This window comes from Strix uralensis, chromosome 1, assembly GCF_047716275.1.
Source record: "Strix uralensis isolate ZFMK-TIS-50842 chromosome 1, bStrUra1, whole genome shotgun sequence".
NCBI classification, from domain to species: domain Eukaryota; kingdom Metazoa; phylum Chordata; class Aves; order Strigiformes; family Strigidae; genus Strix; species Strix uralensis.
The window spans coordinates 4,432,692-4,453,279 of NC_133972.1; the positions used below are offsets into that span (position 1 = coordinate 4,432,692).

Here is a 20,588-nt window from a genome sequence, read left to right on the forward strand (position 1 = left end):
AGACGCTGCAGGACTTCCACGCTATTTTACGGGTGGCCACTCAGTATCTTTGGGCAGCGTCTGGAACTGCACACAAGTGTTTAATGAGGTGATGATTACAAACCAGGGCCTTAATAACGCAGGGGATGAACACCGCTTCTCTTTGCTCGCTTTAGGATTACCCCAGCCAGAAGCAGCAATGCGCCTTGTCCTGCCCTGGAGGAGGAACTAGCCCGCTCGTGTTTTGGCTTGTAACCCCGCTCCAGAAGGACAGTGGGCACCTGTGCTGTGGATATTCAGCAGATCTAATTCTAACCAGTAAGTGAATATTTAAGATCAGGAGTAAGTTTCTACCGATGGATACAGACAGCGGGTTGGTTAAATATTAACACGGTTGTTAAGGCTGGTGGCTGCTTAATATGTTGATATATTAATGATGCCACATGGCCTCCCCTGAATGAGGGAAGAGGTTTGTGGCTCCGGAGCCCATCAGCGCTGGCAGCCCCAGCTCGGGCAGCTCTCCTCCCCGCCGCGGGCCGTACACCCAGCCGGGAAACGCGGCCGGGCCCGGGGCAGCCCGCCCCGCCCCTCGGACCCGGCCGTGCCAGGCGCTGGGCTCCGGGCCCTCCAGCGGCACCGCAGCCGCTCACTCGCCGGGGAGGCGGCCCGGCCCCGCAGCCCCACGGCCACCCGTGTCTCCCCGCAAGCCTCGGGCTCCGTGAAGCCGAGCGGGGGCCGGCCCCGGCCTGCGGCCTCCGGCCCGCAACCAGCCGCTCCCCTCAGGGCCGCGCACCGCGCTGAGGCGGAGGAGGCGGCACAAACGGCGGTGGCGGCCCGTGGCGCTGAGGCCGGCGACGGGCCGGGGCCCATCGAGGAACAGGGACCGGGGCCGGGGCCTACCGGGGCCGGGGCGCGGAGGACGGCGGCCGCAGCGGCCCCGCCCATTGGTGCCAGCCGTTGCCATGGGGACAGGCCCCGCCCCGCGCCCAGGCGCGGCCTCGCACTCCCGTGCCGCTCGCCGGAGGAGGCGGCTGGAGGGGGGGGGGGGTGTTTCACATCCGGGGCACGGGGCGGAAGAGCCGGCGGCGGCCGCGGGCGGCGCCCCGGAAGCGGATCGCGGGGGCTCTTGGGAGTTGTAGTCCGAGCGGCGGCGGACCGGCGCCAGAGAGTTGGTTGTGAGGAGGTCGGTGTCGGGGAGCGGGACCGGCGCCGCTCCGCCCGGGGGGGGCTCGGGCCGCGCGGGGCGTGGTGGGACCGCGGCCCGGAACCCACCATCGAGGCCCGAGGGGCGGCCGCGGCCTGAGGAAGGGCGGCGGGAGGAAGGAGAAGGAGGGGAAGGATGGCTCCGAGCCGGAGCCGGGCGGGCGGCGGTGGCGGCGGGGGGACCGGCGGGGCTGCGGGGATGGGTCGGGGGGCGGCGGCGGGGCCGAGCGGCGCGGAGCCCCGGGACCGGGATGGGGGGGGGGCGGGCGCGGCGGCGGCCAAGCCCGGGCGCGGTGCCCGCCCAGGGGGGCGGGAGCCTCGGCCTGAGGGGAGCCCCGGCCCGCGGGAAGGGGCCGTGCGGGGGCCTGGGCCTGTGCGGCCGGACGGCGCGGGGCGGGGCGGGGCGGCCAGGGATGCTCCGCGGATGGGGCACCGGCCGTCTGCGGGGCCGGGGCGTGGGCTGCTGCCCGCCGCTGCTCAGCACCGCCGCGGGGAGCCGGGGAGCGCAGCAGGCGGGGGCGCGGAGCCGGCCGGGCGAGCTCCCCGGCGCCTTTCCCCTCGGGTCTTGGGCGAGTGGCCGGCGGGGAGAGCTCCGGTTGGAGCGGGGAGCTGAGCCCCGCTTCGGGAAACGGCACGGGGCGACCCGGAGATGGCCTGGGAGCTGGGCGCTCTCCGGTTTTGCGTCCTGTGTCGTGGGGAAGCCTTTGCTCCTGTTGCAGAGCTGTTCTCCGTCACGGCTTGCAGCTCTTTTCTTAGTTTTGTCTCTCCCCTCCCTTCCCGTAACTTACTCTGTTGTCAGTATTTTTTCCCCTGCGGTCATTGGAACGGTGACTCTGGGTTGCCCGTGCGGTCCACAACGCTTGGTCTCATGAGCGGTGGGTGCCCAAGAGCATCCAATGCCCACTCCTACCTCTAGCACTTTGTTGTCCCCTTTCCAGCTTGTCAGAGCTCAGCAATGGGAATCCTGCAGAATTAGGATTGGTAAAGAAAGATTTCTTGCACAGATCCATCCCTTCTTTGGCCCAAATAGCAGGGAGTCGAACTCTTCAACTTTGCGTGGACCCCAGTGTAGGTGATCCTTGAGGGTGGATGATAGGTAGGACAACACAATTTCTTCTTTGTTCTCACAACAGAGCACGTGGGGCTGTACCTCTTTGTACACCGCTCGAATATCACCGTAGGTGATAATCAGAAATTCTGTGATATTCACTGCATCTTGATGTACTTTATTCTTGGGGATGTGCCTTCTTCTCATACGTGTGTGTCGCTATTTTCAGGTGGATCAAGGAAACCTAACAAAGACCCAATTCCCAGGCCTTTGAGATTTTATCTAGCAGTTTCCAGTGTCACGCTCACTGGTTTCACTCTTTGCTTTTGCAGTAGGGGCATTAAGTCTATTGGTAACAAACTTTTAGTGCCTCTTTTGCCTTCTGGGATTCTAGTATTTTGCCAAGTGAGGCATGAGGTGCTCTGCAGTCTGATGGCATCATTGTGCATGGTTGATTCTCATGCCAAACATACCATTGCCTTGTCTGTAAGAGTTCTGCGTCAGTGTGTTCTACTTCAGTGTAAATCCAGTGTCTGATGAGGCCCCGTATCTCTCTCCTGTCATCAGAGCCTGACAAAGTATATTTTGAATCTTCCAAAGCGCCCTTCTTTCAGTGATGTTCATGCGTTCCCTTCATTTCCATGAACGGTGAGGGAGCTGCCATAGTTGAACACCTTTTTTTGGGTATCAGGATCTTCAGCAACAAAAACCTGGGATTTCCACCAGGCTGCTGGCTGTGCTAAAACTGATTCCCAGTTCAGGATCCTCTGTGTTCAGATCCACCAGATCTCGTCCTGAGTAATCCAGTGATGATGCTGCAGGGGCTGATCTCTTAATGACCTGTACTTTAAACCTAAGCTTATCTATCCAAGCTCTTCTCTCTCGGCTTTGACCATGTTCCTACTGGATGCTCAAGCTTTACTCTCATTCCTCCATGTAATTTAAAAGGGATCCTTCATCAGTGGGGTTCTGTTCATGGACCTCACCTGGATTGTTTCACCTCTCCGTGCCTTTTTTCTCTTCCCTGGCCTGTCCCTGCTCTCACAGGGGCTGACTTTGAGCCGTGGGGCTGTTACTGGTTGCACAGTCAGGGTCCCCATCTCAGCTGGGGATCTACAGGTGTGATTATCAATAACAGCTTTGTTAGAGTCTTGCTTGTCAATGGGGCTCTCAGCTGTTAATGTTGTAAGCTCATCCATGTAGGGTTTTCAATTTTTGCTCTTGGTTTTGAGCAGAAAAGACCGTTTTCTTCAACTTTATCTTGTGTTTATTTTTGTAAGTGCCCTTCTGTCCATCCCAGTGTAGGTGAGATGTTCTTTGTTCTCTTTTCCACTAGTTTGTGCCCTGTAGGTAAGCCTTGGAGTTTAGCTGCCTCAATGGTACACTGCCCCCGAAAGCTGTTGTGGACTACCTTCCCTGTATTCTCTGGAATACACTCAGCCTGTCTGCAAGAAAACAGCTTCCCCATTTTTGTCAAGCTTAAAAATATGGGAGGAAGATACGGCCGATACCTCTGTGACTTAGATTTAAGAATATATTGCAACACTCCCTGTCGTACTCCTGGTTGTCTCTCTCCGGTGACTTCAGAGTGTTCAAAGACTTAGACATGTAAGACACAGTCCAGTGCCGGAGTAACGCTGGTCTCGTATAATTGATCAGAAATACTATTGGCTTTAAGATGGTTTGTACCTCGACTGAGGTGATCCCTACGTGAAGGGGGCACAAGGCTGCTATGTGGCCCGCTCTTTGCACTTCCAATTTGCATTCCTCCCGTGACTTAGCTCCACGGTTGAATGCTTCAGCCTTAAGAATCTTGCTTGACTACCACAAAAGAGTTTTCTAACTTTGTTCAGTGCAGCGAGTTAGTTAAACCAAGGATGCTTTCCTCTGCCAATGTTGATAATTACTACAGCATGTATGGTTTTTCATTTTTAAACAAGTCAAATAACTGTGTTTTTATTTATTTAGTCGTTGAAAAAGACAAGGGTTGTTTTTATGTGCCTGTAGAAAGGCGACTTGCTGAACAAGGTGTCATGTCCCTATAGTTCTGTTCTGAAAGTGGTGTTATTTTAGGCCTTGTTTGCTGTTGCTGAAGTAAGTAGTAATTCTGTCATCAGTTTCACTGAAAGCGGAAGTGAGTAATTTGAGAGCATAATAATTGTAGGATATTAATTGTGTGCACAGGAATAGCCATTAATATGGATAGTTAACGTTAGCTTTGTGTAAATGAGGACCCTCACCCATCTGATCCAGGTTATCTGTTATCAAGAGTGCCTAAAATGTATTTAATATTTGGCATGACAGATGAAGCACCCCAAGCCAAAATTGATGGTTTTCTTTCCCTTATTTGAGTGAAAGCTATTTAATAAGAAATTGAAACAGGAAGTTTAACGTAATTTCAGTAAAGCACATTATCAAAATTGTGTATCTCTTGTTTTTCTTTAAAAAGGGGGAATAGTGACAGTAGTCTACCTACTTCTGGCATTCTGACTTAAAAGTTTTTAAAAAAAATATCCCCAAATCAATATTGCTACAGAGACAAAGCGCTTCCAAAAGCTACAAACCGCAGGTTGAGAAGACGCTTGCTCCCTTTGGGTGTAGAGCAGCCAGTTCTAACGGGATAACAAATAGTACACGCACGATTCAGATGAAACAGGCAGAATATAAACACCAAGGTGAAATTTGTCGAGGACCATCAGCTTTGTCTTGTGCTAAAGACAGCTAGTTTCAGAAGCACTAAGCACTGGAAACACCTCAAAGGAAATATTAATTCTAACTTCCTGTTTCTTTTTGCTACCTCTTGCTTTCCTAGGAATCAACCCTTTTCACTGTGATGGAGATGTTCTCGCTGAATTCCCTTAAAGGTAAGAAACTGAGACAATCTTCAGTTCAGCTCTTACTTTTTCCTTTGTTCAGAGATTTTAATACTAGAGCAGACTGATGAAGAAAATTAATTTATAAGAAACAGAACTATCCTTCTCTGTGCTGGATAAATGAGAGGTTTGTCCTACAAATGTCTTTGTCAGACTTCCTCCTCAGTGCATTGGGGACAAAAAAAGGAAGTTGAGGTGATTATACCTGAACCAGTGATAGCTGTGTAATATAGGATGATAATTTTTATGCTCGAGAGACGCTTTACTTCTGAGGGGAGCCCAGCCTGCAACACTTGCACTTTGATGTGTAAAGCGAGGGTGGTTGTAACCAATGTAACTCCGTTGTGCCCTGGTTAGTGTAGTGCCCGAGTTACATGTAGCGAGTAAGCTTGGTTACAGTAAGTACCAGAGAATATTTCAGGGAAACAACAGAATCTGGAAGGGGAGCAGACCTGTTGGGTTAGCTCATAGATGACAATGTAGACTCGTTTGCTATTTAGCCTAAAGTAAAGGCTTTTTTTTTTTCCCTTTTAATTTTACCCTCCTAAACATACCTGCATCTTTTTGTACCAGTTCAGTAAGTGCTTTCTCCTTGGCGTTTGCATACTTTAAATCTGTCAACTGTCACCATGTCCCTTTTCTCCCTGTCATTGCTTTACCAACCTCTTTCTTTAGATCATACTTTCTCTTAAGAAGTCCCTTCAGTCACTAGCTGGTTTTTGTTTCCTTCTGTTGTTCTTTTCTGAACTCCGTTACTTGGTCTTAAAATAAGGTGCATAGAATGGAATAAAATATTCCAGATATGGCTGAACCAGTGACAGATCACTGCCTCCTTCCTGTCTCAGGGAAGTCATGCTTCTGCTTCAGCACTTGGGAAGCACAACAGTGTACCAGCCATTCCTGTAACGCTGCCATGCTGCTGAGTCACCAATATTGTGGGTTCTGTATTTAAAACAAAAATTCCCAGAATGCTTTCTATGTCCAGGACGTTAATTATGTACGAAGTAATTTTAGTCGGGAATAAAAACCCTCTCATCTGTCAAATAGTGTGACCCAGGTTGGAGTCTGAGAGAGAGGGGAGGAACTTTTCCTGTGAGGGCTAGTGGTTTGTCATGGCCAGACTGGGTTTGGGATGCTGGGTGCTGCCACACTTGCGCTCTGGGGGAAAAGGAAGTCTTTAACATAACGCGGCTTGTTAACGAGCTTCTGCATAGCGCTGCTGCCTCTGCAAAGGCTTGGCTCGAGAAGATGAATTAACCGCAGCTCATCGAAGTGAGCCTGAACTGGCAAAACCTGGGAAGATGGCCTTAAGCGATTATTTACATGCTGTTTAACGCTCATCTCTGCAAAATAAAGATATTTGGATTGAGTATGTGGCATCTGTGACTTCTGCAATTTTTTAATAAATTGAGTCTTAACTATTTTTTTCTGTGCTCATGAAATAATTTTTATATCATTATGGTGACAAACCACTAGCCCTACTCACGTCTAACTTTCCGTGCACCAGCACGCTGTCTTTCAGCATCTTCTCCCAGATTTCTCCCTCCCGCTGACTGTGTGTTTCCAAGATTTTCCCCAGACATGTACTTTATTTATCTGTTTTCTTTTGTTTGTTTTGCTTTTAATCATTGTGGTCTCCAGCCATGGTTTTCATCTCCTTAGGGCTCTTGTTACCTTTTGTGTTTCTTCTCTGATGTTCACGACTTGAAGCAGCCTGGTAGCTGTGATTATTTTTTTCTTTTCTTCCCTGCTGGACAGCTTATTGCCTCATCTAGATCTTGCTAAAATGGTAAATAAACCAGCAACTATATCAAGTTCGGTAGTTTCACAGTAGATTTTTCTTCCCAGACAGATGTATTAATGTCTACGTACTATTTCCAGCCACCCTTTCTTTCTAGTTGTCCTTGAAGCTTTTGTTTCCAAACCAACTGAAATTTATTTCTGAAAGTAAGAGTTTGTGCAATGTGCTATCAAAAGATTTACATACAATTCATTTCCTTAAACTGAGTGACTTGTCTAGCAAGATTGTTCTCTATTTTAGTGGGCCAATGCTCTTAAAATTTGTAATCTAAGCCTTTATAATTAGTCATGTCTTTTCAAAAAAAAAAAAAAAAAAGCAAGCCTTTTTTGTGTCTTTTGGGGCTGCTTCAAGATCTGGGGCTTTTTGTTTGCTTTTGGTTTTTTTAGCAAAAAATAACTACACAGACAAATCACTAGCTAATTCACAGAGGTTCTAAAAAGCGTGCATATTGGAAAAGGCAAATTTGGTGTTGTAAGATTTGGGGTTTTTTTGAGTGTTCATGTATGTTCTTCCAAAGTTTGTTTTTTATACAGGGTTTTGTTTGATAACTTTCCATTTCTTGAACCTCTTCTTGTGGAATACAGGCTTTGTAAAACTTGAGTGTGCAATTTTGTCAGTTTGTGGCTTATCGAAGATTTCTGATTTAAAAACAAAAAACACACACCCCCCCAACAACTAAACCCCCCCTTTTTTTCATCACGATGCTTAAACAGCCATTCATGTAAATTTTTGGTTTGCACACCAAATATTCACTATTTGACATAAAATTGATACCCTGGTTTAAAGAAACACACAACCTAATGGTAGTCCCAGGTGTATGTTGCAGTCAGAGATAATAAAATTTATATGTATTAATTGCTTAGAAAAATAATTCAGACTTTAAAAAAATAAGTAAAACAGTCCTGTAGTGTTTGTATTTCAACCAGCACTACAGAATTGAGAATTTTATGCCTCAGATACAAAATCATTCGTAATGGAACCAAATAACAGGGGAGTCGACTTCAAGTAGGGAGAAGTGTGTAAGAAGGGAAAGTTCTGTCCTGCTGCCTAATTGACTTTAAGTTTTTTAGTGTTTATCTCAAATGTTAGTAACGAACGGGCTGCAAGCAGACTTTAATTTCAGTAACATACACTTGAACAGGAATTACCTAGCCTGCACGTGTGTGTGTTCGGGTGCAGGTGGGGCGTATGTGTAGCTGAAGACAAGAAACTCGAAATGACTTTCAGGTTCCAGGGCAGTTTCTGAATTTCGCTTTCTGAATCATTCTTGCACTCACTTGTATTAAAACAGTCAGAAAGATTGCTTTGCCTGTAAACACGCAAGGATTGCAAGAAGTAAGTGCAGGAGTGAAACCGAGGGCAGCCAAATGCTGTTGAAAGCATAGTAAAAGTTGCATGTCTGTTTTTCCCTCTAATTAGAGAAGGTTAGTAACGGTTCTAAAATAAAATCCGTATTTGGAGGACTGGCCCGTGCATTGTGTTCGCAGGATGGTGACCAGGTTGCTCAGATCTGGGGAGCAAATGAGTCATCTCTTTGTGGTAACGTTTCTTTGAGTGTGCGCAAAGACATCGTATTTTCTGGGGGGGGGGTTGTGACACCTACAAAATATTCACAAGCCCCTTTCAGACGACCTAGATCCGCATCGCGTGACTTCTCGTTGGCGTATGAGCGCACGCGTTGACTTGCTTGCCGTGTTGTTTCTACGCGATGCGCACGTGTCAGGACAGACAGCTCCAGGCAGGGCTGGTAGAGCTCGATGATGCGAGCGCAGCTGATTTTTTAAAAAAGAAAATGTCTTTTTGCTGGTTTAAAGCTTCAGCGGGCGGTGCGAGTCCTCTGCCTTCCCACGGCGGCTGGCACCTCGCGGGAGCCCGGTAAACTTCTGCCGCTCTCTGCCTCCACGTGTTCTGGCAGGGACGTGAAAGCAGGTTCTTTTTCTTTTCCTTTCCAAGGCAGTCGCCCCCCGCGCCACCCGGGGATCTTCCACCCGTGGGCTCAGCGTCGTGTGCGTGTTTGTCCGCCTCCCCCGTTAAAAGTCGGGGTGGGCGGCGGGGGGGGTAGGAGAGCTGGCCTGCGTCGGGTCCTCCGGGCCGCCGGGGGGCGCTGCGGCGCGGGCGGCGCCTTCCCGCCGGGGCTCTCGGCCGCGTCGCTGTCCGCGCCCTGCCTGAAGCCGGCACCGGGCAACCTCAAGATGGCGGCGCTGGGGTTGCTGCTGCAGGCGGCGGCCGCCTGCGGCTCGGCCGGGCCGCTGCGCCTCTGCCGCTGCTACCGGGCGGCGCCGGGGGCGCGGGGGCTCTGCACCCGGCTGCCGGCGCCCGACAGCCCGGAGGAGGAGCCGGGCGCCGACGAGGAGGACGCCGCCGCCGCCATGGTGAAGGGTGAGCCGGAGGGCGAGGCGAGGCGGGGCGCGGGGGGGGGGAGGAACCGGCGGCGCCCCCGGTGTGCGCGGCCCGGCTCTCGGCGGCCGGGGAAGCCGCGCCGCGCCGGCCCCGCACGCAGCGGAAGGGAGGAGCGAGCCCCGCTGCCCGGTGCTGGGAGGGGGGAGCGTGAGCGCGCCGCGCGTCCCTCCTCCTGTCCGCCGGCCTCCGCCCGCTGCGGGCGGCTGGGCTAGGCCGCATCGGGCCGCCCGCAGCCCCCCCGCCCTCCGCCAGCGCCCGCCTCCCCCGCCGGCTGGGAGGGGCGACCGGCGCCGCGTCGCGGGCCGGCGGCCATCGCGGGAGAGCGGCGCGGCCTTGAGCGACCCTGCCCCGGGGAAAGGGCCTCCCTGGCCGGGATGCGCGGCAAGGGAGAGGAACCGGCGAGCTGCGGCGGCGTCTGCACGCACGGCTGCGCCGCCGCCGCCGCCGCAGGTAACGGGCCGGTCGCGGTCGGTGTGCGGCGGGGGGCGGCGGCCGGTGCGGGCAGCGCGAAGGGCTCCGGTAGCCGCCGCCGGGCAGCGGGGGCCGGGGCCTTTGTGGCAGCCCCCGCCGCGGTGCGCGGGTGCGCGGCGCTCTTTGTTGGCGGGGAGAGTTGGCTTTCTCCGGCAAACAGAAAAGGGGTGCGGAGCCCTTCGGCTCAAGGTCGCCGGTTTGAACAGCCGGGCCGAGCCGGCCCTGGCCGAAAGTCCTCCCCGCTTCTGATCTCCCGCCGTGGCCTGACACGAGAGGAGAATCATAAATGGATCTTTCGCTAGAAATCCTGATGGATTGAGCACGCCCATCGAGCATCCGCCAGGAAAACCGCGCTGCCGTCGCCGTGCAGCAAGTTCCGTTAGGTCAGAGCTGGAGCAGGCTGCGGGAGGTTCCGAGCGTTGCTTTATCCCCGTATATGTACAAAGGTCTGGCCTTCCACCAGGTACTCTCGTGCCTGAGCTGAATGAAATGCCGCTTGAGATACGGACAGCTGTTAACGTAAATCCTGATGTTTGCAGTGTCCGTGAATCTGGCCAGGGATGATGTGTCTGCCTGAAGCTTGGAAGATTCTTTTCTCTTTTGGATGTCAGTCCTTCAGCCTACAAGAGTTGTGCGCGAGAGGGCGTGGGGTTCAGGTGTTTGAAGGGTAAATGCTTTCCTGCTGTTCAGAAGGAATCGTTACTTTTTTAAAAGAATGTTTGAAAGTGTGTTTTGATGTCGTGTTTCGACAATTGCTTTTTGTTAGATTATGAAGCGTGAAGAACGCCTTTCTAGTTTAGAAAGATATGAGTAGTTTTGTGCTGGAGGTTACTGCTTCCAGGCTGTGACTTGAACTACTACATTTTCCCTTTTAAAATCGCTCGCTTGGTTTGAGTTTTGTTTCTTAGTCTGTAATCTTCCACTTTGGAAAGTTGTTTTATTATTACATAAAACCAACTTTTTTTTCCTTTCCTTGTTCTTCTGTGTTCTGTGCTTCCTTCCCACCCTCCAGCACTCTTTTTTTTTTTTCTCTGTAGTTTCTGAATTCTTTGGGTCTTAGTTCCATTTTCCTTTCAGAAGCTCTGCTGAGCTTTATCTTGTAGTTCAGTCAGATAGTCTTTAATTGTTGCATTCAAGCTGTTCAACAGAGCAAATTAATTTACTTCAAAAGTAAATGCTAAACCACCCCAAATTATTGTTTAATGAGCTGGTTGAGGTGTTGCCTGAGAAAAGTAGTAAACCGATTTTTTTTTTTTTTTTTTTTCCTCTTCCCTCTTTTGTACTGCATTCCTCAGCACTTTCTCTAACATGTTTTCAGAGACTACTCGAATGCTTTTATCTTTGGGCTTCAGTTCACTCATCCTTCCAGTTTCTGTGGTGGATTGACCATGGAAGGCTCTTCTGGTGAGAGTTTGGTGATATTGGAAGATTCATTTCAGACGAGCAAATAGAAAGTCCTCGGGGTCTTGTCGTAAGTCTGCCCTACCTGTACAGCTGCTCCTTGAACACGTAGAGACCATAAAAGTTATTTTAAAATAACTATTTATGAGGGCAAGTTCTAAGCCTTCAACTTGTAAGTTGATGTCTTGTTAGCTGTCCTCATTTGACTGCTATTGTTACTAGCCTTGGGTACAAATACAGAAAAATCAACTCTGATCTGAGGCCAGCTTAGAAAATGTCAGTGTTAATTGGTATTAATTGGTATTAATATCTAAGGCTTTGCTTTGTTGGCCTAAATGGTGGGATTTTGGAGCAGAATCTGTGAAGAAGAGAGCTTCTCTGCCTGCTCAGTCAGGTCTGTGGCACTTTTCACTCGTTACTGAGACTTCGTGAACTTGACCTCTGTTTTGCTCTAAGAAACAATCTTTTTCTGAGACTAATTAAATTTGCCGTCTCCTAGTATCACAGAAGAATTTAGGTTGGACTGACACTCTGGATGCCGTGTGGCCTGATCCCCTTCTCGGAGCAGGGCCAGACCGGAGCGGGTTGATCAGGGCTGCGTCCAGCCGAGTGTCTCCAAGGATGGAGGCTGGCCATCAGTCATCCTCATTCTCTGAGGTGATCTCACTTGCTTTTGAAGAAGCCTTGTCAGTTTTACCAATTCTTAAGCTTGTTCTTCTTTAGGTAAGAACTGCATGTGGGTTTTTTTTTTACTGTGTATGCTTGAAAGGAGTCTTGGGCAGGGTTGCTAGATGTTGGTTTAAAAAACCCAACCCCCCGAAAAAGTAATACTGTTTTGGTGTACTGCAGACTAAACTGCCAGGTGGAACCTTCCACCATCTCTCCCTAATAAAACATGTCTAGGCTAATTCCTTATGAAATGGATATTATGGAGCCACAGGGCTTTCTTGTTTCCCTGTGAATTTTTGATGTGTTAGGAGCATTCTTCACTGACTTGAATTTATTACTGCGGGGGCTTATATCTTGATGAGTGTTGTTGTTAAGAGTTGGTCCTTGCTGCTCATTTGTTGCTTCTCCAGGGATGCTTGTTTGTTCCTTTTCCAGGGAAGAGAATTTAAGGGGAGATGGAAACTGTTGAAATCGATCTAATGCTCCACTGTCTTCTTGAAGAAGACTGTGGGCCATCTTATTTGTGCTCTTGTTGTACCAGACAGTGTCTTTACTTGTCAGATTTGTTGGGGTTAATAGAAGGCTTATCCACTACAGCTGGGAGTTGTTTGGTTTTGTTTTTTTTTTTCTGTGTGTTGCTTGGAATTACCGTGGACTTTCATAATCAAGTTAAGCTAAAGCACTCACTGGTTTTGAGGAACTTAAATTAGTTAATTGGCTTCTTTGATAACCCCACCCTGAAATGTCTGCTGTCCAAGGCAGGCTTTTAATACTCCTTCGTGATCTCGGCGCTGCGGTATGGACATCATACGTGATTCTGGCTTGATAGGAATTGGGTATGAAAAGCAACTCTCTTTTGTTCTGGGAGTATTAGGTTATACTCCTTGCCTCCACAGGGCTGTGGCTACCGCTAGTATGATTCCTACCCAAATATCTATTCTCAGCAGTGAGAGAACTAAGACGCTCTTTGGAGGAAGATGCCAAGAAATCCAATCTGGCAGGGAAGAAAACATTCTGCAAATCCGGTTCTGCAGTTTTGGATTGTTTCTTTAAAAACTATGAGTGAGGCATGGCTTCATGCAAGATAAGATCCTTTCGGCTCTCGAATTTGGGATAAGAATGGGCTGAGGGTAATCCATCAAGCCTTAGAGTCGCTGTTGATACGTCAGATGGTACTGCTGAATATGGCATTGTCAGCTGTGAAGAATACATTGTGTCTCGGTTGGTAATTCAGAGTCTGAGCTGCAAGCCAGAACTAGGCTTTGTTATTTAGAGATCCTATTCTTTGCTCTAGGATGGATTAAATATTTAGTCTTCACCAAAGAGTTATCTCTGAATCTGAGAAACTGGCTCTATCATTAGGCAATTGCATTTTGGTTTGGGGCATTTAAAAAGAATGTGCTTCTGACCTCCGCCTGTTACTTATCACAAAATTTCTCAGGTTATTGTTCTTGAAAGAGGAAGCAACTAGAAGCCAAATAATACAGGCTGGTGCTAGAGGTTTGTGGGGTTTTTTTTAAATTTTTCATTTATTAAGTGATTTTAATAGTGCATTGGGGAATTGTGTTACTGCTCCTCCCTCCACACATCCCAGCGATGTGGAATGGAATAGAACTCCAGAATGCCAAAATTTTAGTCACTTTTCCAGTTTTCTTGAACAGGTCAAAGTCAGACTATAGTGGTGCTTGCTGTATGAGTGGGTAGAAATATCACATTTGTTCTATAATTACAGAAAATTGGCTTGTAGTTCTTTGTTAGGCTAAGACCATTTTCATGCTCTCCTGGCCAATACATGGAAGGTAGTTCATGGACAAGTAGTGTTCATAAATCAGAGTACTTTCTGCATATCCCCATGTAATTGTTCAAGAGTTTTGCCCAAGTCTGTGTGAGAAACAGCAGCCTGTGGGCTTTTTTTATTATTCTTTATAATGGAAAATACTGTGGCTGACCTTTGTGCATAGGAGAGCGGCAGAAAGCCTGTTGTGTGTTGCACGGTCTTTTCAACCTCGGTATAGTCGAAGGAGATTGAGCAGGCAGCAGTTCCGATCTGTTCGTTTTGATGCTGCCCTCTAAATACCAGCTTGTCCTTTACACACCCGCTTGAAAAGTAATGCCAGCCTGAGCCAGTTCCAGCTGCGAGTCAGAGTTAGACAATTGTCAAATTACAATGCGACCTGTCTTCAGATGATACCCAGCTCTCGACATCCTTATCGCAGGCCATGGAGGTTGTATTTCAGTATCTCCCTGTATATGTTAAGGAACCCAAAAGCCTTCTGTACCTGGCCCATTTGGCTTCTGAAAGTGGTTTCTCTGAAATTCAGATGGTTCTTCTTTGGTTTGGAGGAAGAAGTTTCACAACTGAGTATCACCAGTAATTATTTTTTTTCTGAACTCTGGATCAGCATGCTGGGCTTTTGTCTGTTTTTTTGAAGAGGGTGATATGATCAGCAACATGGGTTTTTGCTCTCCCTTACCCAGGAATCCACAGTCTGGCAAGTGTTAGGCCTGCAGTGGCACAACACAACTCTTTTTGCGTTCCCTAAAACTCCTGTGGTTTCCCCGTTGGTCAGGTGAGCCCTCATAATACACCCCTGTGACTTCAGCTTTCCCTTGCTGAGCAGTTTCTTGGAGAATGTCTCTGCCACATGCCTGTGTTAAAGCCTTTCTCTTAAATGCTGTCTGTCTTTTTTGGAGCTGTTTACAGTGTATCTTCATTATAGCAACTCTGCAATCAGAGCTTTTGGCAAAACATGATGGCAGATCTTGGTGATGCTCTAATGAGTGTGACTGTTGGGTCATTTCTCCTTGGATTTGATAGCTCAGTCTGAAATTCTAGATTCTGGCAGTACCAATGATCATGTGTTGCTGACTTCTCACTTGTTCCTGAAACTTCCCCTGAAAACCTGTGGAGAATTAGAAGTGTAGCAGTGCCCAAACCCATCGATGGTCTGCAGGAAGACGAATGAAGTTCGGACTGCCTGGGGAACCTGCATTTGTGATGATCAGAGTGGCTTAGCTGTGCTTGTGGTGCCAGAACAGGAGATCCTGTTCCTCTCCCCTATTCTCTTGCGCTGGTTTTGGGTACCTGCCGGACTATGCAGTGGCCAATTTACTTCTGAGCCCAGCAGAAGCCAGTGTACTCCCTCTTTCTGTTTTAGCTTTCTGTCAGATCAGGGCTGCAGATCATCTCCCTGTACGTTTGGGTTTACGCCAGAGCTGGAGCAGTGTGGTGGTGGTAGAGCCTGGGAGAAGTGGCACCTACCCCTCGCCGCAACAGCGAGCTGTTGGATCTGCCCATTTGTGGGAACTGTTATCACGTTAAACTTAATCTGATCTTGCTTGGTCTACAGCTCAAAATAAAGGCTCTTCCGTACAGTGCCGGATACAATGGTGATGCATGTGAGAGGTGAGTTAGAGCAGCTTCCTCGCCAGCTAAAACTGCTGGTGTGGGCATCAGGAAGGAGGCTGGAACATGAGATGGGTGTGACACTGCTCTGTCTGGGGGGCAGTGTGATTTTTATTATTGTCGGTTTTTAAATGAGTCATATGAACTGATCATTAATATCCCTTTCCTGCAAGTGTCGTAGCCTGAGTGGCATTTCTAACACGTCGGGGCAGGGGACCAGTGCTCAGCTAGCCAGTCCTACCTGCCATCAACGCTGGTCGCCGCAGGCGCTGCTTCTCGGCTGACTGCGTTGGCAAGCTTCTTTTCAGGGGATTCTCTGAGCAATTTAGTACAAAACCATATTTCCAGCCTCTAACCAAGCCATCTCAACAAATTCAGGGAGAAGTCCCCAAGTGTTGTTTCACGTTGCTACCAATGGCTGGATCTAACGTGTAGCTTTGTGCATTGTCAAGACCCTTGATTTAACCCTGAGGTGATCTGCAGGGTTCAGGAGGGGGATGCAAGTACCAAAATCTGTTCAAAATAGTTATTGCTCAGTTTGTTTTCGATATCGAACGAACAAAGCTGCTTTTGCCTCCATAGTGAGGAAACAGCACCAGCTCTGATCTTTGAATCTGAGCTTTGAATTCCGTGGTAGGATATTTGTATTCAGATTCCACCGGTATATGTAGTCTGTTGTTTCTTCTGTTGATACTGTATTCATTTGGACGGAAAAAAAAGTCTTTCCAAACTGTTAGGTGATTGCTAGTGTCACTAAATCATGGAGTTAGACTGTCAGTGCTGCTGTTCTAACTAGAGGATATTCATACTTTTAAAAGAGGGGGAAACAATCTGTGCGTTTCAGGAGAAGTATGGGACATACAGTATCGTTGCCCATTTTGGATTTGCAGTGTCATCTTGCGTTTGGAGCTCAGGACACTTTGCACTCCTGTGTACCATTTTGCTGATGCCTGGAGACATTGTAGGTGAACCACTTAATACCTCTGCTTACTTTTCTATCTGCAACCTTAGAGACATTAATGCTCACAGAGCTGCAGTAAAGCGGGTGTTATAACATGTCTTTGAACAGGACTGCACAAGAACTTGAAGACATTTAGTTCCTCTGTTGTTTTTTTTCAGATTCCAGAGACTTATTAAAGGAATTTCCACAGCCTAAAAACTTGCTCAACAGCGTGATTGGACGAGCCCTGGGCATTTCTCATGCAAGGGACAAGCTGGTGTACATCCATACTAATGGGCCAAGAAAAAAGGTAATCCTGGTGTGCTGGGGAGGGGTGGTGCGTGTTCCACACAGAGGGGGGAGTGAGCTAAGAGTACTGCTGATCCTGGAAGTAACTCTGGAACAGAGAAAAACACAGAAGTGTTTTAATTCCACTTAAGAGTTGCGTGATAATCTTCCAAACAAGAAATATTCTCACTTCTTCCTGTTTCTCTTTATTTTCACATGCTTTGATAGGTATATAAGTGTAGGTCTTGTCCCTCTCCTTTAGTGTATGGAAGGATGGATTTGTTTTCTTTTAAGTAGCTTGCTGCAACCTGCTTTTCTCAGCAGAAAGACACATAGTTTGTGCTCAGATGTGTTGGGCTGTGTACCCCACTGCCTTAGAAAATTAAAATTTAAATAGCTTAGACCTTAGTAGGCCTTGTTTTTATTGTAGAGTCTAATAATGCCTAAGCCTAAAATGTTCAGTTGCAACCAGAAAAGAAGAATTTGTTTGCAATGGAGGGAGGCTCCTAATATTACTTCAGGGCAAAATGAAATACAGACTTTTTTTTTTTTTTTTTGTTAAATGAAGCAGAGGAATTCCAAGCAAACAGTTTGCCAAGTAGTTTGAGCACTGACTGGGATGCAAGAGGCCTGGATCCAAATCTGTGCTATAAACTGAAGTTCTTAACTGATGGGTGCACTGTGTCCAAGGCTTTGACTCCTTTTATCATACCAGCTCTCATTCTAGAGCAGAAAGCCCTTCGAGCTGAAGTTTAAGTGTAACATACATTCCAGGAAAAGATTCAGTTCTGATGGATTAACATTTTCCAATAACACTCTGTCTAAAATTTCCCAGACAGTTTTTATTACATATTTTTTTTAAGCATCCCTGCGTTTTAGGCAGTACGTTAGAAATGGCTACTTTAGAGTTCCTTTATTATTTGTGTTTTTGTCTTTCTTTTCCTCGAACAGTAGTGCAGTTTCCGAACTTAAATTTTGGAATGCCATAACCAATGCCTCATCATTTCAGTTTGTGTAATCAGTTCACATTCTTGCTAGCACTTAAATAGATTAACATTGAGGATATCTTCAGATTAAAGTAAAACTAAACCAAAAACCCAATAAAGGAGCTCTTGGAGAAAATGAGAATTGGATTGCAAGCAAAACCCCAAAAAATAGCACCTAGAAAAAGTGTGTGGGGACAGACGGACAGGTAAGAGAACCTGGAGAGGTCTCAGTTGGAAGTGAGCAAGGTTTTTTCATGAGCACTAAGTAACTTGGCCTTCATGAGACAACTTTTTTTCTCAGCAGGTCCGTGCCTTTTCATGTAGAGCCCCGAGGCAAAATACGTAGCAATTTCCTACAGTAAGATGAGATTCAGATGGCAGGCAGGCAGCCAGCCAGATGTAGACTGTGGAAAAGTCAGGAGCCTTTTCTCTAGCCTTATAGGTGGGGTTTTCCCAGCGGACCTAAATGCCACCTTTCATCTTTGCTGCAGAAACAGGAGAGAATTCCTTAGGCATTTCCCTCCTTTGAGCCTTGCAGAAACTCAGCTACAGCATCTGCAAGGCCAGGAGTAGAACGAGTTCTTGACTGGGAGCAATTTTTTTAAAAAGGGCAGGGTTCAGCTTTCAGCATTCTTTGCCTCTGCAGGTTTTTCAGCTGCTCTCATCCAACTGTCCTGGTCTAAGAGGAGCTCTGGTGGCACTGTTAGTTCTCTTAATAGCTTGTGTTGGGCAGTGCAGACGGGAGGCGGGGTTGTCCTGTGCCCGATGAGCTCAGTAGCTGCCTCTAACTGTGATGCAATATGCTGCTAGTTAAAATTACAGCAAGGAAGCAGTTAGGAAGATTTGATTGCCATTGCAACTAGAAATGTGTCAGAGAGTGCACGTTGCTGCTCAGGCATGGTGTGGTATGCTGCAGTGTACGTAGGAACCGTTACTCTGAAACGGAATTGTTCTTGTAATGAGCTCTTGGCATTTGATTCCTCTGAGCCGACGCGCTGCAGCCTGCGAAGCTGCGGCCCAGAGTACGTGGCACCGTGCTGGAAGTCAGCCTGGCTTCTGGGCCTGGCTCAGCCACGCGGCTTCTCTGTGACTGTGGCCACCTCGTAGCCCTTTTCCAGGCTTTTCTTTCTGTGTTACTGGAACGGAGCTTCCCATAAAGGCACCAAAGAAGCACTTTGTTTGGGATTTTTGTTTGTAGTTCCTTTCTTTGCCTGGAGTTCAGAGATGTCTGAAGTAGGTGTGCTCCTGGTGGAGGAGAGACGTTGTTCTGTACTGTCTCACTTTACTGGTTATCTTTGCTTTTCAGAAAGTCACTCTGCATATAAAGTGGCCTAAGAATGTGGAAGTGGAAGGCTATGGGACCAAGAAGATTGATGCTGAGAGGCAGGCAGCAGCTGCAGCGTGTCAGCTCTTCAAGGTGAGCTTATGCTCCTTCTCAGCTTGACAAAACAAGCCTTTGAGCATGCAGGCCTCGTCCGCTTTGGTGATACGATTTTTGACTTTTAGCTCTCTCTTTGCCTCTTCACTTTCTTAGTTGGCCTATCTGTTAATCAAGTCTTGAGCTGTCTGAATCCATTTGAGCTTAAAAGCACATTTACTTCAGCCAGGCACGAACTCACTAAATTCTTTGCGTTCTGCTCTTTGTTCTTTATGTCCTAGACCTTAATCAGCTTCTATCTTAGTCTCAGCATCTGTGGCGAGAATAAGATGCAGTTTTGTCTTCAGCTCTGCCACTGACTGTTGTCTGTAACCTTGAGCAAGTGAGTTTGCTTTTGGAGTTTCCCTTTCATCTCTGGAGTAGGGACAATGATACCGAGGAGCCTAGAAAAGATGCTGTGGATGCTGTAACAATAAGAGACCTTTTTGATTTGCTTGAATATCAAGAAAGCGACATTAAAAAAAATAACTATTTAGTTTTTAAATTAAACCCTCAGAAGTTAAGGATTGCAGCATGAAAACTGGCAGTTTCTTCAGCTGGCCCCTGTGCTTAGGCTAGTTTCTTTAATTCTGTGATTTGTAAAGCTTATTTCACTGACTGACTTCATTCCACCTGAAGCGTGGCTGGTCCTCATTCAGTTAACATTCACTGGAAATACATTCTTGTTTTATCCTCACAACGCAGCAGAAGCATTGTTTCCTGCTTCCTTTGAGAGCCTAGAAGCTTTCAAAGGAAAAAAATTCCTACCTGTACTTGTGTTTTTCTTCAAATTTTGCGAAATGACTAAACTGTATTTTCAGTATAGAACTAAAAAAGCCCCCAAACCCCTGAAATCATAGATTCAGCATGCGAAGTTCTGAACTCTGGTGCTTTGCCAGCTAAACCTATAACCTAACAGAAGGCCTTCATGATGGGAGCCCTTGTGCAATTGTAGCTGTAGATACAGCTACAAATGCTGCTTTAAATAAATAGTCATCAGTTCAAGAAAAGTAGTAGTGTCTAATTGGTGCAGAGACTGTCTGAATATAGTGACTCTGAGTACACAGTCAGCAATGTGAATTCTTGCTGTCTTAGGCACTCCTACAGCACAGAATAATGCGGCCTCATCTAATAGGGGCCCGCTGAGAGGCCTAAAGATGTAACTTTTAATTTATTGCAGCGGTCTGGTAAGACATGGTGTGTGTTGCACTCTAGGTATGGCTGGAGCTTCGTGAAAGGTCAGTCCTGAGTGTAGGTGGTAGGCTAGCAGTAATGAGGGATTCTTCTGGTTTAAAATCTGCTGGGTTAGGGAGGTCTTACTACTCCTTATACAAATAACTGTTCCTGTGAAAAGAAAGAAGGTGAACCATTCCCTGAATTCTCATCTTGTCTTATCCCAGATTATACTTGTTTGCCTTTCCAGAAAGCTGCATTTCATGCTCTGAGGTGGGTTTCAAAACTTCAGAATGCTAAATATAGTTAATGGTTTGTAAAATACCAGTAGATCTTGGCCCACCCTTTCCACCAAGCTATATGATGCTAAGCAGTTGTGCTCTGGGAAGCGAGGCTAGTGAACAGATTGTCTTTCTTAAGAACTAAGGGCAGGAGGAAAGCTTTTAAGTTTCTGGAAGTCCCTTTCTCTCATTTTCTGTGGGATATGAAGAAATTGCTCCTGCATTTCTCTCCTTTACCAGATGTGTTTCGGT

The 20,588-nt window shown here is 47.6% G+C and overlaps 1 protein-coding gene across 4 annotated transcripts in view; it reads left to right on the forward strand.

The window, feature by feature from the left end:
* The window catches only part of DHX30 (DExH-box helicase 30), a 40,459-nt gene that overhangs the window by 4,835 nt on the left and 15,036 nt on the right, over nucleotides 1–20,588 (forward strand). The window contains exons 3-6 of one of the 4 annotated variants that reach the window (XM_074874289.1): nucleotides 156–297; nucleotides 5,043–5,094; nucleotides 16,371–16,501; nucleotides 18,772–18,882. In XM_074874289.1, coding sequence (XP_074730390.1) covers nucleotides 5,064–5,094; nucleotides 16,371–16,501; nucleotides 18,772–18,882 — 273 coding nt within the window. In that variant the 5' untranslated portion in view covers nucleotides 156–297; nucleotides 5,043–5,063. Of the gene's footprint in view, nucleotides 1–155; nucleotides 298–1,110; nucleotides 1,163–5,042; nucleotides 5,095–9,081; nucleotides 9,284–9,614; nucleotides 9,755–16,370; nucleotides 16,502–18,771; nucleotides 18,883–20,588 lie in introns of those variants that run through there. The other 3 variants (XM_074874380.1, XM_074874106.1, XM_074874197.1) reach the window with 3 other exon arrangements.